This window comes from Salmo trutta, chromosome 5 (assembly GCF_901001165.1).
Source record: "Salmo trutta chromosome 5, fSalTru1.1, whole genome shotgun sequence".
NCBI lineage: Eukaryota > Metazoa > Chordata > Actinopteri > Salmoniformes > Salmonidae > Salmo > Salmo trutta.
In genome coordinates, this window is record NC_042961.1 from 53,260,379 (window position 1) to 53,277,006 (window position 16,628).

At 45.8% G+C, this 16,628-nt stretch overlaps 1 protein-coding gene across 1 annotated transcript; it reads right to left on the reverse strand.

Annotated features, from left to right (window-relative positions):
* Nucleotides 1–1,823: 1,823 nt before the first annotated feature.
* LOC115194971 (uncharacterized protein K02A2.6-like) lies at nt 1,824–7,561 on the reverse strand. Its single transcript, XM_029754874.1, has 3 exons — nt 6,814–7,561; nt 3,655–6,756; nt 1,824–1,895 (listed from the first exon to the last, which is right to left on the reverse strand). Exons 1-3 carry the CDS (start codon nt 7,468–7,470, stop codon nt 1,824–1,826), a joined length of 3,831 nt encoding a protein of 1,276 aa, XP_029610734.1. The 5' UTR covers nt 7,471–7,561.
* Between the last annotated feature and the right edge of the window lie 9,067 nt (nt 7,562–16,628).

Here is a 16,628-nt window from a genome sequence, read left to right on the forward strand (position 1 = left end):
TAAGTTTGACTGTGCCAGTTTTCTGGCTTACTTGCTAGCTTGGAGATTTGAATGGATTAGAATGCCACAACACTGGCTTGGAGAGAAGCAGAAGAAGTGAGAGGACTGCATGAGGAGATGGCTGGGACTAGTGGATAAGCTACTCTGACTGTTAATATTATTATTCTAGCACCTTTACGGCAGCATAATAGCATCACCTAAGTGGGAGCTACATAGAGTTAGTGGAGAGGAGTGGCTAGCCAGCTAAGCTAACCATCACCAGCCCAGAGCACGGAGGACATGAGGAGACAGCATGGGGTTCTGCTGAAGCTACGGACACTGACTGTCTTTCTATTCTGACCGGCTCCCTCCTCCACTCATAGGATCATCAGACCATCAAAGCTTCCTCAGATCTCAATGCCATCAGATCTGCTTCCCTGATCATCCATCATCTCTTCCAGTTCCATAACTCTCACAATTGATAGATTTGTTGATGTTTTTTGTTTGTTCTTCTATAAGCAATTCCGTTTTTAGCTGCTATTTATTGCAATAAAATATATAAACTAAACAAGGGCAACAGCTAGCCTAGTGGTTAGGAGCAACCAAAGGGTTGCTGGTTTGAATCCCCGAACTGACTAAGTGAAAAATGTGTCTGTACCTCAAGGCATTTAACCCTAACTGCTCGTGTAAATCACTCGGGATAAGAGCATCTGCTAAATGACTCAAATTTAAAAAGCCACAAACAATACAATTCAATACACAATACAATGCTGATACAATTACTGTAGCTGCAGATAAGATCCATCATCATTACACCATATCATTGTTTAAAAAGCTGTTACAGTAATACACAATTAAACCATGACTCAACACATTTTTTTTATCAACAACAAAAAATAAAACATTTTTACAATGTATTATTGTGTGTGTGTGTGTGTGTGTGTGCGTGTGATTTTGTTTGTATATGTGTGTTTGTATATGTGTGATATGAGGTTCTGATAAGGGGAATATGGAGGGAGGGATGTCCTGTCTTACCTCTCTTCTTCTTGACTTTGGCCTTCTCAGCATAGGTCACATCAACAGGTCCAGCTGCTGCTGACAATGGACATTTCCAGTAAACAAATGAAGGACTTAGATTATTGAATATTCTGCCTCTTCGCAACAAACTCTGAAATTATGAAATTATGAATTAAGGTTTTAATGACTGCCAACCTGTAGAATGGGTCTTACCTGTGGCTTTCCCTGTCTTCACCTCAGAGTAGACTCTATTTTCTTCAGGATAATCTCGCTTTTCTGAGGAGAAGGAGGAAATGCAGAGAATTTGTAAATATATATATATATGTACACGTTTTTACTCATCTTAGATACACTGCTAAAAAAATTTTTATCAATATATGTCACAGTTGAGATTCACCTTTCTTTTTCTTGTCCAACTTTTTGAGTTGAATCTGGGCGTAAGTCACATGACTTGGTCCAGCAGCAGAAGCACCAGCAGCATCTGAGACATAATACACAAACACCTCCACTTAGTCAAACTACATGTCATATTAAATGAAGAGCAGCAGACTAGTACACATTCATAGTGAAAACATTACATTACACCACCATTATCATTGTTGTCTGAGGGATGGATCGTATCGTAGATGTTCACGCCACCTGTTGGTCAAAGAAGAGAGAAACAGGTTAGTTAGGTTGATTGTCCCTCAGCTTGTCTACGGACAGAGAGTATGGTAACATGTTGTTATACAAAGTGGATCTTGATGAATCAGTGTATGAGGTTGCAGAGTGAAGAGTGGTTGAGGTCTGGGCTGAGAGACTGACCATGCAGACATGTATAAACAGTATCAGGAGTCTGGCCTTGGGTAGATCCTTGGTCCTGTTGGGGGTCCTGGTTTGTGCTCTGGGGCTGAGGGGGCCTACATGGAGAAAGATACTCAGCTTAAGAAGCACAGAGAATACTGTGTATCAATATAGTTGAGAGACAGGTGTTCTCACCATAATATTCTGTTGAAACAGGAACCTGTAATGACAAACACATTGTGTTATGTACTGAACTTTCTTCACCTATTTATATTTTAATTTCATGTTTTGATTTTTATCCTAAACATAATAAGACGTTTTCCATGAAATGAGAGAAGATGAGTCTCACCTTTGCTGTTTTGATATCTCCACAGCAGGACCAGGAGAATGACCAGTAGAACACCAGCAACAACCAGACCCACAACCACTCCTACTAGGACTGATGTAGAGGATCCAGGAGATACGACTGGAGAGACTGGAGAGAGAACAGCACAACACCATCAGACTCTGAGGTGAAAAATAAATAAAGTAGTTCAATTCCTGTATGTATCTGAGACTGGAGAGAGAACAGCACAGACAGAGAGGTTATATAGGTTTAGAGTATAGAGCATGAACAGAAAGTGGGCTGACCAGTCTTTTGACAATTTAGTTAAGAGATATTTTCTAGGGGAGTGCAAATATTAACATCAACACTTAAATCACATGTTTTTCACGCAGATAATAAAAAGGTAACTAACTTGTGATGATAAATGGGCAGAGAGATGGAGACAACGGAACTTGGAGGGACTAGCAAAACACATGTTTAACCATCAAGACACTTGAACACACACAATGCTCTTCTCACATGAACACACACTGCTCTTCTGACCCTCACTGTCACCCAGCTCTCTGGTGATTCTCCTTCATCGGATTTACACTTATAGAATCCTTCATCTGACTTGGATACTGTAGTAATGGTCATCTCTCCTGTGGTCTCATTATTGATGAGTACTCCATCTTTGTAGAAATCAGTCTTGAGTTTAGGATTTGTTTCCTGATATCTAAATGTACAGGTCAGAGTCACAGAGTCTCCTTCAGTCACAGGATGGACAGGGCTCTCCAGGATCACATCACCATCTGTGTAACATAATGTAGTAACTTGACAAGGAATGCCCACACGCATTTCGATATTACTTTCCTTTACTTTCAACCCAAACCTAAAGGTGTATTGCCAGGTACAAACGGTACAAATATAACAGAACTATATAGCCCACTCAGCCGGTGGTAGAATCACATTGCACAGAACTCACTCTTGGTGATGACATCATCAAAGGGGAAAGGTCAAGGTTAATGCCAATAATAACCATGTAATTATTTATATAGTGTCCACACTATAACACTTCTCCCCCCTCAATTTAAATCCCCCCTTGTAAGGAAAACATAAGGTTAACAAGTAAACCACATTAGTGTTTTCTTCTCTTTACTACACCACCCTGTAGAACTTCTGCTGGTGTTACGGTAAATGTAACCAAAACAACAACAATAAAATGACAGTCCTTATTTCTTTTCAACTAGGTCTGCTGCTCCAAACAAACACTAACACCACGAGTCTCTCAGTCTCAACTACAGAGTTAGTCTTTCAGGAGGCTTGTGACTACGCTGTGATCTGCGCAGTACTCCTGGTGTGCTACGAGACACAGGTAAGGCATGTCCCAGTGGAGCTGGGTCTGAGGGCACAGGAGCGGGTTGGGTGTTTGTGAGAGAATGTCCATCACCCTCTGCTGGAACCACTGAATGCCCCTGTTCCTCAGATGCTGTTTCCTGTGGGATTTCAACTTGTATACTACCACCCACAGCTGTTCCGTCTGAAAACATGGTCTTGTCTTTGTCATAGCGCAGGCGGAGATGGTCCTGGTGTCTGCGCATGACTCGACCATCAGTCACTTTGACCACAAAGGAGACGGGACCACTCTGACTCAGAATGATACCTGGCAACCAGCGTTGGCTGCTTGTGAAGTTGCGGATGTAGACAGTGTCATTGGGTTTTAACTGTCTCTCCCTTGCGTGGTGGTCATGTCTCTCTTTTTGTTTCTCCTGCTTCCGTTCCACTCGTGCTCTGATGTTCGGACGCAGTAGATCCAGGTGAGCTTTTGGCCTTCTGCCCATTAACATCACCGCTGGAGCCTGTCCTGTTGTTGTTTGTGGCGTGATGCGGTACTGGAACAAGAACCGAGAGAGCTTAGTAGTGATGGTTCCCCCAGTCATCCTTTTGAGCCCCTCTTTCAGTGTCTGCACAGCCCGCTCCGCTAAGCCGTTTGAGGCCGGGTGAAACGGGGCGCTGCGGACATGGCGGATCCCGTTTCTCCGCATGAATTCTTGGAACAAATCACAGGTAAACGTTGTTGCGTTGTCGGACACCAGAGAGTCCGGCAGACCATGGGTTGAAAACACCTGCCGAAGCTTTTCGATGGTTGTGGTCGCTGTGATGTTGCTCATGATGTGCGCCTCCAGCCACTTGGAGTGTGCGTCCACCATGACAAGGAACATGTGACCCATGAAAGGGCCTGCAAAATCTATATACAGCCTAGACCATGGGTGGTCAGGCCACTCCCACAGATGTAGTGGCGCGGGCGGCGCCATCTTCTGGTTGATCTGGCACTCAGAACATGATTTAACTTTGTCTTCTACCTCCTGATCCATGTTAGGCCACCAGATGTAAGATCTGGCTAAACTTTTCATCCGGGAGGCACCCGGGTGAGCCTCATGGACCTCATCCATGACTTGTGCACGGCCAGGGGGTGGAACAACCACTCTGGACCCCCAGAGTATGCAGCCATCCTGCACACTCAGCTCAGTTTTGCGCTTTGCGTAAGGTCCTAGTCCATCATCCTCTATGACAGGAGGCCAACCCTGCATCAGGAATCTTTTCACTTGGGACAGGATAGGATCCCGGTCTGTCCACTGTTTGATCTGATTGGCATTCACAGGTGAGTTTGACAATCTCTCCATTAGGAAAATTGTCTCGGGAGGCACCACAGTTGTGGCAGGCATCTCTGGTAGCGGGAGACGGCTGAGCGCGTCTGCATTTGCATTGTCCTTCCCCGCTCTATACACTATCGTATACTGGTAAGCCGACAGTGTCAGGGCCCAACGCTGTAACCTTGCTGAAGCCATGGGCGGAATGCATCTTGATTCACTAAAAAGGCTCATCAGTGGTTTGTGGTCAGTGCATATGGTGAAATGACGACCGTAGAGGTACTGATGGAAGCGTTTCACAGCAAAGACTATGGCCAGACCTTCCTTGTCTAACTGTGAATAACCCTTCTCAGCACTCGTCAGCGTACGTGATGCAAATCCAATGGGTCTCTCTGACCCGTCCTCCATCTGATGAGAGAGTACTGCCCCGACGCCATAGGGTGAGGCGTCACCTGACAGGATGATCTCTTTGTCTTGGTCAAAATGAACCAGAAGTTGTGCTGATTGTAGTAGTGCTTTCACTTCCTTGAAAGCTTTCTCTTGTGCTGGCCCCCACTTCCATTTACAGTCTTTGTGGAGCAACTGATAAAGTGGAGCCAACACTGTTGACAGCTCAGGGAGGAACTTCCCATAGTAGTTCACCATGCCCAGGAACGACCTGAGCTCTGACCCATTCTTGGGGTTTGGAGCATCCTTGATTGCCCTGACTTTGTCCTCCACAGGACACAGACCCTGCGCTGTGATCTTGTGACCTAGGTATGTCACACTCTGTGCTTGGAATGTGCACTTGCTACGCTTCAGGCGCAGCCCTGCCTCAGAGAATCTCTTTAACACCTGGTCCAGAAGGTGGAGGTGCTCCTCCTCCGTCTCCCCTGTAACCAGGATGTCATCCAGGTACACTGCTACATGAGGGATCCCCTGCAGCAGATTGTCCATTGTCCTCTGGAAAATGGCTGGGCTGGACGCCACTCCGAAAACCAAGCGGTTGTACCTGAACAAGCCTTTGTGCGTGTTGACTGTGACATACTCTTTTGAGTCCTCGTCCAGGAGGAGCTGTTGGTAGGCGTGACTCATGTCAAGCTTTGAGAACGTCTTGCCTCCTGCCAGTGTCGCGAACAAGTCCTCCACCCGTGGCAGCGGGTAAGCGTCTAGCTTAGAGGCCCTGTTGATGGTGAGTTTGTAGTCCCCACATATACGCACCGTGCCGTCACTTTTCAGAACGGGAACGATAGGAGCTGCCCAGCGGGAGAACTGAACGGGAGTAATGACGTTTGCTTCCTGCAGCCGCTCCAACTCATCTTCCACTTTCTTTTTCATGGCGTAAGGCACTGTCCTGGGCTTGAAAAAGCGAGGCTCGGCCTGAGGATCCACGAACAGCTTAACTGCAGTGCCCTGCAGTGTGCCCAGTTCATCTTTGAAAATCTCTGGGTATTTTTGAATGACATCCTCAGTCACTCGGGTGTGTTTTATCTCACCCCAGCTCAGTTGTATTTTGTTTAGCCAGTCACGCCCTAGTAAACTAGGCCCATTCCCTTTCACCACCAGGAGCCGTGCTCTCGCTTCCTGGCTGTTGTATGCAATGTTCACTTCTAGAGCCCCAAGCAATGGTATGGTCTCCCCGGTGTACGTACGCAGTCTGATCCCTGCCGGTGTGAGGGCAGAAACCTGTCTTGAGCCCCATTTTTGTTTGTAGGTCTCCTCACTTATGACAGAGGCAGAGGCCCCCGTGTCAACCTCCATCCTCATCTGCTTTCCATCTACCTCCACTGTAGCATAAATAGGCTCTGCGCGCGGCTCCCTCACATTAAACATGTTGTAGGAACAATGCTCGTCCTCCTCCTCTGTGCTCTCTAGGTGGTGCGCTGCTGACTGAGGCTTTGGTGCTGTGAACTTGCCCAGCCCAGTCCGCCCACCCTCTGGCTTGCTCCTAGGACCCCTGCATTTTTTTGCTAAATGTCCCTTTTTGTTGCAATTGTGACAGACAGTCTCCATGAACTTACAGTTGTTACCATAATGTGTCCCTCCACATCTGAAACATTCCACTGCTTTTCCCCTTTTTCCTGCCACCTCTTTTGTCACCTGATGCACTGCACAACTTTCACTGTTGGCCTTTTGAATATTTTTCACATTACTAGCGGCCATCTCCATCCCTTGAGATAGTTCCAATGCCCTCTTGAAAGTCAGTGTGGCTTCCCCAAGCAACCGGCGCTGTATGCTGTCCTCATTAATGCCACAGACTAATCTGTCACGGAGCATGTCCTCTAACATAGCCCCAAACTCACAATGTTCAGAGAGTTCACGTAATTCAGCAACAAAGTTAGCAACAGACTGACCTGTTTTCCGAAAATGGCAGTTAAACTTGAACCTCTGGACAATCACTGAAGGCTTTGGATTGTGGTGAGTCTGCACGAGAGCAACTAGATCCCCAAAAGGAATTTCTCCCGGTCTCCGTGGTGTAGCCAAATTCCTCATTAGCTTGTAGGTTTTAGCCCCACACACACTCAAGAGAATAGAGCGCTGTTTAGCCTCATCTATGATTCCATTTGCCAAGAAAAAGTGTCCCAACCTTTCCACATATTCCGTCCAGTCTTCGTTCTCTTCCACAAACTCAGTGATAGTCCCAAACATTGCCATTATAACGCCAACCTGTCCTTGATCCTCGTTAGCGATTTGCACTTGCTGCTGATTGTCCCCGTCGGCGTTTCCGTCCAGTGGCACCTGCTCTCCGTCGCTCATTAAGCTAGCTAGCTAACTCGCCCTGTACAAGTTGATAAAGTTTTATCCTCGTCGCCAAAAAGGTGTAGTAACTTGACAAGGAATGCCCACACGCATTTCGATATTACTTTCCTTTACTTTCAACCCAAACCTAAAGGTGTATTGCCAGGTACAAACGGTACAAATATAACAGAACTATATAGCCCACTCAGCCGGTGGTAGAATCACATTGCACAGAACTCACTCTTGGTGATGACATCATCAAAGGGGAAAGGTCAAGGTTAATGCCAATAATAACCATGTAATTATTTATATAGTGTCCACACTATAACACATAATATATAAATAATTCTGTAAATCTGGAATCATCACTCACAATATATCAACATCTTATGAGCTTGTATTTAATTTTATGAGACGCAATCATTCAGTTACAGAATGTAACATAACGTCATGCATTGATTTACTGTAAGAGACACTGAAGGCTGCAGATATGAAACAAGAAGAGACAGAGTCAATCCTATAGTTTTATATATATACTGCTCAAAAAAATAAAGGGAACACTTAAACAACACGATGTAACTCCAAGTCAATCACACTTCTGTGAAATCAAACTGTCCACTTAGGAAGCAACACTGATTGACAATACATTTCACATGCTGTTGTGCAAATGGAATAGACAACAGGTGGAAATTATAGGCAATAAGCAAGACACCCCCAATAAAGGAGTGGTTCTGCAGGTGGAGACCACAGACCACTTCTCAGTTCCTATGCTTCCTGGCTGATGTTTTGGTCACTTTTGAATGCTGGCGGTGCTTTCACTCTAGTGGTAGCATGAGACGGAGTCTACAACCCACACAAGTGGCTCAGGTAGTGCAGCTCATCCAGGATGGCACATCAATGTGAGCTGTGGCAAGAAGGTTTGCTGTGTCTGTCAGCGTAGTGTCCAGAGCATGGAGGCGCTACCAGGAGACAGGCCAGTACATCAGGAGACGTGGAGGAGGCCGTAGGAGGGCAACAACCCAGCAGCAGGACCGCTACCTCCGCCTTTGTGCAAGGAGGAGCAGGAGGAGCACTGCCAGAGCCCTGCAAAATGACCTCCAGCAGGCCACAAATGAGCATGTGTCTGCTCAAACGGTCAGAAACAGACTCCATGAGGGTGGTATGAGGGCCCGACGTCCACATGTGGGGGTTGTGCTTACAGCCCAACACCGTGCAGGACGTTTGGCATTTGCCAGAGAACACCAAGATTGGCAAATTCGCCACTGGCGCCCTGTGCTCTTCACAGATGAAAGCAGGTTCACACTGAACACGCGACAGACGTGACAGAGTCTGGAGACGCCGTGGAGAACGTTCTGCTGCCTGCAACATCCTCCAGCATGACCGGTTTGGCGGTGGGTCAGTCATGGTGTGGGGTGGCATTTCTTTGGTGGGCCGCACAGCCTCCATGTGCTCGCCAGAGGTAGCCTGACTGCCATTAGGTACCGAGGTGAGGTCCTCAGACCCCTTGTGAGACCATATGCTGGTGCGGTTGGCCCTGGGTTCCTCCTAATGCAAGACAATGCTAGACCTCATGTGGCTGGAGTGTGTCAGCAGTTCCTGCAAGAGGAAGGCATTGATGCTATGGACTGGCTCGCCCATTCCTCAGACCTGAATCCAATTGAGCACATCTGGGACATCATGTCTCGCTCCATCCACCAACGCCACGTTGCACCACAGACTGTCCAGGAGTTGGCGGATGCTTTAGTCCAGGTCTGGGAGGAGATCCCTCAGGAGACCATCCGCCACCTCATCAGGAGCATGCCCAGGCGTTGTAGGGAGGTCATACAGGCACGTGGAGGCCACACACACTACTGAGCCTCATTTTGACTTGTTTTAAGGACATTACATCAAAGTTGGATCAGACTGTAGTGTGGTTTTCCACTTTAATTATGAGTGTGAGTCCAAATCCAGACCTCCATGGGTTGATAAATTGGATTTCCATTGATTATTTTTGTGTGATTTTGTTGTCAGCACATTCAACTATGTAAAGAAAAAAGTATTTAATAAGATTATTTCATTCATTCAGATCTAGGATGTGTTATTTTAGTGTTCCCTTTATTTTTTTAAGCAGTGTATGTGTGTATATATATATATATATATATATATATATATATATATATATATATATATATATATATACACACACACACACATGAGATTAACTTAAATATTATTCAATACAGGTTCATTGAGGTTGGTTACCTTCTCCCCAGAGAAACCACGGTTCACTGTAAAGTGTGTCATAGACTGGGTCTCCTCTCCCAGCTCTACACACATATCCTCCTGTGGGAGTAGGACCAGCAGGGATCAGAGTGTAGGAGTCTTCACTAGTCACATTGTCAGATAGGGGCTGTAGAGAGTAAGACTTGTCTGATAGGGAGGGTAACCCAGCTCTGTAGGGAACAGTCCTGTACCAGGAGAACCTCCAGTCTGGAGACAACTTTTTAACCCCACAGCTCAGCATCACCGAGGCCCCAGGGTTCAGCCACTGAGGAGAGATACTCAGGACAGGTTGGGGTTGATCTGTGATCAGACAGAGGACATGTTTCAGTTTTCTAACTTTCTGTCTTTGCATTGATTATTGTTACCCATGGAAATGTTTACATGATTAGATAGACTTACCAGACACAGTCAGTTGCACAGCATCATTGATATTGGAGAGCTTGTTTCCCTTTACACCCTCACAGGTATCTGAACCACTGTTAGACCTGTAGACAGGACTGATTCTATGGTCAGGCTTTGTGTGAAATGGTCGGAATGACTGACTATTCTTAATCCACCTGTAGTCCCAGTCAGTGTCTCCTCCTCCCTGTATGTCACATCTCATAGTAACAGTCTCTCCTCTGAATATCTTGGTCCAGTTGGGTTGGAGGATCAGAACAGCAACAGGTCTCTCTGCACAGACACAACTAACTGAATAAACAGTTGCACTATAGCTTCAAGTTAGCTATCATTTATGTGATACAATGAGCAGACAAAATATTATACCCTAGATGACTTTCTATCCATATAAAATAACAACCATTTATCATAAAACTGTTTTAGACTCACCAGTAATGTTTATCTGGACTGGGTCACTATACAGGGTGTAGTAGACTGGGTCTCCTCTCCCAGCTCTGCACCAGTACTGTCCTCCATCAGAGACACTGACCCAGCTGAGTGTGTAGGAGTATCCAGAGGTTGTGGTTACTGGTGTAGAGTCTGGTCTGTGTCTGTAGCAGTAAAACTTCCATTCAGAAGACTCTGTAGTTGAAGTTAAACAGTGAGCTCACCAGTGATGATGATGGGGAGAGCTGAGCTGAGATATGACTTCTGGGGTCGACCTCTCCTCGTCCCAACACACTGGTACTGACCAGCCTGGTCAGGGAGAGAGATGATGATGGTTTTCTGGTCTAACTGGGAAGCTCTTCACTGTATCTAAACCAGCCGTACGTCCAGTCTGTGTAGTCTGATATGTCACACTGCAGAGTGACTGTCTCTCCAGGGTAGAGGAGACCCTGTGGAGTGACTATCTTCACTGAGGCCGTGGGCAAAGCTGTGGAAACAGTTATATGAAAACAATTACAGTCACAGCACCAATCTTTCCAAAGCATGATCTGACTTCAGTAGGTAATATGGTCACTTTTATTTTTGATTTACATACAGACCAGCAATGTCCCCTCTAAACTGCGCACCTGCGGACCAGGGGAACTGCTGTGTGCAGAAGAAACATCAACTAGATTGAACTTCGGTTTTCTCCTTTAGGTAACACTATCAACGTTGCACTCTACTGTGGGAATTGTGATGGAATCAACACAATATTAGCCACTTTCAATATAACATACCGAAGCAAAACAATCTATGCAAGACTTGGTATGCAAAACTAACCGTGTAAGAGATGTTCCTGTAGGCAGAGGCCAGTACTCTACACAGACCGGTGCGCCATAACCAATCAGAGCTGCAATAGGCATATTATGCAAATAGCCATTGCCATATGGATCTGTGCCATTCACTTTGAACTGGACTGTATGAGAGGTCGCAAGTACATGAGCTTGTTTTGAGCTCAAAGTGATGGCTACATGTGGCAATGTGTGCACATGTGATCATATTCTTTCCTAGTTAGTGAGTTATTAGCCCAGTTATAGCTTATAGCTCATTTGTAGTCAACACTGGGGGAGTGGTGGCTTCCTGCAAGAGCACAACATGTGTACATTTCTAGCCATCTGTCACGATTTCCACCGAAGGTGGCGCCTCTCCCTGTTCGGGTGGTGCTCGGCGGTCGTCGTCGCCGGTCTACTAGCTGCCACTGATCCTTTTTTCCTTTTCGTTTAGTCATGTCTGTTTTGTTGTGCACCTGTTTTTTGTTTGGTTTGATTAGTGTGGGTATTTATTTTCTTTCTACCCGCTTTGTGTCGTGCGGGTATATTTTTCGTTTCCCTGTGTTATGTTTGGGAAACGTTGTTTTTGTTCATCATTTTTTAAATTCAGGTTGTCATTGGGATTTTGTTCTTTTGGTCATTGTTGGACTGTGTATTTTTGTTCGGTGCCTGTATGATTTTTTGATGGACTTTATTAAACTCTGGTTATTGGAATTATCTTCTCTCCTGCGCCTGACTCCTACACCCATCTCTCGTAGAGAGACATGAGACGGCCTTGAATAAGTTAAGTAGCCAATAGGCAGAGCGCAGCATAATTTGTCTGATTTGCTAATAATGGTAATGGTATATTAACTAATGATATTTTGTGAAGTGGATTCTTGAATTAAACAACAACATTTTTAGTCACAGGTTAACTCTCCTTGAGTGTGTCCACAGATGAATAATGCAGAGAGAGAGAGAGAGAGGTATAGTGCAGATGTGAGTAAGTTTCTAGATTAATAGGTCCATTGAATATACACCATCAACAATAAATCCATTATTAATTTGTTTAGGCAGGTCTTATTAAGAAACATTATAAGACTAATAAAATGTATTGCAAAACCAATAGAATGGCATATTTAGAGTTGAATTTGTTAGGTCCAAATGAATGAAATCATTAGTTCATTATTTTGTTCATTAAGCGTTCAAGACACGCATACCCTGATCACAGTCAACACACATATATTTTGTAATAAGATTTTAATGGAATATAACAGAATAAAACCCAAATAATATTTTTTCCCACACAACTTGCGTCACGGGAACATATGGAACCGCAGCTATTTTGGATCCTAAATATTTCAGATCAGTGATAGATGATCAAGCGAATAGATGAGCTATACCACCTTCCCTTACTGGCCCAGCCAGACACCAATGAACCAAGTAGCCTATACAGATGGAGATTCAGTGAAACAAAATCACATTGATAAAGACAAGACAGTGAAGTCGGAGCAGGAGGTCCTCCCCTCCTGGAGGTCCTCCCCTCCTGCTCCGTGGCTCGACGACTCACTGCGAGCTCACAGAACAGGACTCCGGGCAGCCGAGCGGAAATGGAGGAAAACTCGCCTCCCTGCGGACCTCGCATCCTTTCACTCCCTCCTCTCTACATTTTCCTCTTCTGTCTCTGCTGCTAAAGCCACTTTCTACCACTCTAAATTCCAAGCATCTGCCTCTAACCCTAGGAAGCTTTTTGCTACCTTCTCCTCCCTCCTGAATCCTCCTCCCCCTCCCCCCCCTCCTCCCTCACTGCGGATGACTTCGTCAACCATTTTGAAAAGAAGGTTGACGACATCCGATCCTCGTTTGCTAAGTCAAGCGACACCGCTGGTCCTGCTCACACTGCCCTACCCTGTGCTTTGACCTCTTTCTCCCCTCTCTCTCCAGATGAAATCTCGCGTCTTGTGACGGCCGGCCGCCCAACAACCTGCCCACTTGACCCTATCCCCTCCTCTCTTCTCCAGACCATTTCCGGAGACCTTCTCCCCTACCTCACCTCGCTCATCAACTCATCCTTGACCGCTGGCTACGTCCCTTCCGTCTTCAAGAGAGCGAGAGTTGCACCCCTTCTGAAAAAACCTACACTCGATCCCTCCGATGTCAACAACTACAGACCAGTATCCCTTCTTTCTTTTCTCTCCAAAACTCTTGAACGTGCCGTCCTTGGCCAGCTCTCCTGCTATCTCTCTCAGAACGACCTTCTTGATCCTAATCAGTCAGGTTTCAAGACTGGGCATTCAACTGAGACTGCTCTTCTCTGTGTCACGGAGGCTCTCCGCACTGCTAAAGCTAACTCTCTCTCCTCTGCTCTCATCCTTCTAGACCTATCTGCTGCCTTTGATACTGTGAACCATCAGATCCTCCTCTCCACCCTCTCCGAGCTGGGCATCTCCGGCGCGGCCCACGCTTGGATTGCGTCCTACCTGACAGGTCGCTCCTACCAGGTGGCGTGGCGAGAAGCTGTCTCCGCACCACGTGCTCTCACCACTGGTGTCCCCCAGGGCTCTGTTCTAGGCCCTCTCCTATTCTCGCTATACACCAAGTCACTTGGCTCTGTCATATCCTCACACGGTCTCTCTTATCATTGCTATGCAGACGACACACAATTAATCTTCTCCTTTCCCCCTTCTGACAACCAGGTGGCGAATCGCATCTCTGCATGTCTGGCAGACATATCAGTGTGGATGACGGATCACCACCTCAAGCTGAACCTCGGCAAGACGGAGCTGCTCTTCCTCCCGGGGAAGGACTGCCCGTTCCATGATCTCGCCATCACGGTTGACAACTCCCTTGTGTCCTCCTCCCAGAGTGCTAAGAACCTTGGCGTGATCCTGGACAACACCCTGTCGTTCTCCACTAACATCAAGGCGGTGACCCGATCCTGTAGGTTCATGCTCTACAACATCCGCAGAGTACGACCCTGCCTCACACAGGAAGCGGCGCAGGTCCTAATCCAGGCACTTGTCATCTCCCGTCTGGATTACTGCAACTCGCTGTTGGCTGGGCTCCCTGCCTGTGCCATCAAACCCCTACAACTCATCCAGAACGCCGCAGCCCGTCTGGTGTTCAACCTTCCCAAGTTCTCTCACGTCACCCCGCTCCTCCGCTCTCTCCACTGGTTTCCAGTTGAAGCTCGCATCCGCTACAAGACCATGGTGCTTGCCTACGGAGCTGTGAGGGGAACGGCACCTCCGTACCTTCAGGCTCTGATCAGGCCCTACACCCAAACAAGGGCACTGCGTTCATCCACCTCTGGCCTGCTCGCCTCCCTACCTCTGAGGAAGCACAGTTCCCGCTCAGCCCAGTCAAAACTGTTTGCCGCTCTGGCACCCCAATGGTGGAACAATCTCCCTCACGATGCCAGGACAGCGGAGTCAATCACCACCTTCCGGAGACACCTGAAACCCCACCTCTTTAAGGAATACCTGGGATAGGATAAAGTAATCCTTCTAACCCCCCCCCCCCCCCCCTTTAAAGGATGTAGATGCACTATTGTAAAGTGTTTGTTCTACTGGATATTATAGGTGAATGCACCAATTTGTAAGTCGCTCTGGATAAGAGCGTCTGCTAAATGACTTAAATGTAAATGTAAATGTAAGTCACCGGCTTTAAGTCAGGAGTAGGACTAGTCTACCCATGTTAAACTACATAACATGCTGGCTAAAGTTTCTAATAAACGAGCCAACTAGACAAGGTGATCATAGTCAGCACTCACCTCAACTTAGCTAACATTTCCACAGCTTAATTGTAGCCTAACCAATATCCAAATGGAGATTCAGTGAAAACAAAAATCGGAGTCCCCACAGTGCGATGGCGCTATCCCAATCAAAACGGTGCTTAAGTTGTCATCTAGTTGAACACACACGGGTAAGCTATTGCTTCAAATGTATTATCATGATTGGATGACTAGGAGGTTTCAGTAAGCAACAATTGGATACCTGACTTCTATTGTATTAATCTACTTTATTCCAATATTTTCTTGGTTCAGTGATTTCTATTCTCACAGTAATTCTTTATGGGTCCATCCAGTTGTGGTTAAGAAAACAGCGCATGCTTAGTGATGGGCTATGTTAAAAGATGGGAAAAGTGACATGCCTGAAAGATAAGAACTCGCAGGAGGATGGTTAACTGGCGCTGCATAGCAACCATCAAGGGTTTACAGTGCCTTCAGAAAGTAGTCATACCTGTTCACTTATTCCACATTTTGTAGTGTTACCTTCAAAATGGATTTCATTTCTTTTTTCTCATCCATCTACACACAGTAATGACAAAGTGAAAATATGTTTTTAGAAATGTTTACACATTTACTGAAAAAGAAATTGTCAGGGACTTCAGCCGAAGTTGGTCCCTCTCCTTGTTCGGGCGGCGTTGGGCGGTCGAAGTCGCCGACCTTCTAGCCATCGCTGATCCTCTTTTCATTTTCCATCGGTTTGTCTTGTCTTGTATCACACCTGGTTCCAATCCCATTCATTACATGTTGTGTTTTTAACCCTCAGTTTCCTCTCATTGTCCTTGTCGGTGATTGTTTGTTTTGTAAGCATTGTGCAAGTTATGTTCTGGTGTGCGTCGGGTTTTGTACCCACTGGTATTATTTTGTATATTTTTGGGTTTCGGAGTTTTGAGCATTTACTAAACTACTCCGTTTTATACCAAGTTCGAACTCCTGTGCCTGACTTCCCTGCCACCAGCACGCACCCTTACAGAAATACAGAAATATCTAATTTCCATAGGTATTCACACCCCTTAGCCAATTTTTTTTATTTTATTTTTTTAAATCTTACTTTCTAGGTAAATACCTAATAGTTTCCACACCTGTATTGTGCAACATTTGCACATTATTCTTTTAAAAATTCTTCAAGCTCTGTCAAATTGGTTGTTGTTAGACAACCATTTTCAGGTCTTGCCATAGATTTCCAAGTAGATTTATGTAGAAACTGTAACTCGGCCACTCAGGAACATTCACTGTCTTCTTGGTAAGCAACTCAAGTGTAGATTAGCATTGTGTTTTAGGTTATTGTCCGGCTGAAAGGTGAAATAATCTCTGGAAAGCAGACTGAACCAGGTTTTTCTCTGGGATTTTGCCTGTGCTTAGCTCCAGTCCGTTTCTTTTTTATCCCGAAAAACTCCCCAGTAACATGTTTTAAGGATACCCATAACATGATGCAGCCACCACTATGCTTGAAAATATGGAGAGCGGTACTCAGTAATGTGGACAAAAAGTCAATTACTTTGCCACTTGTTTTA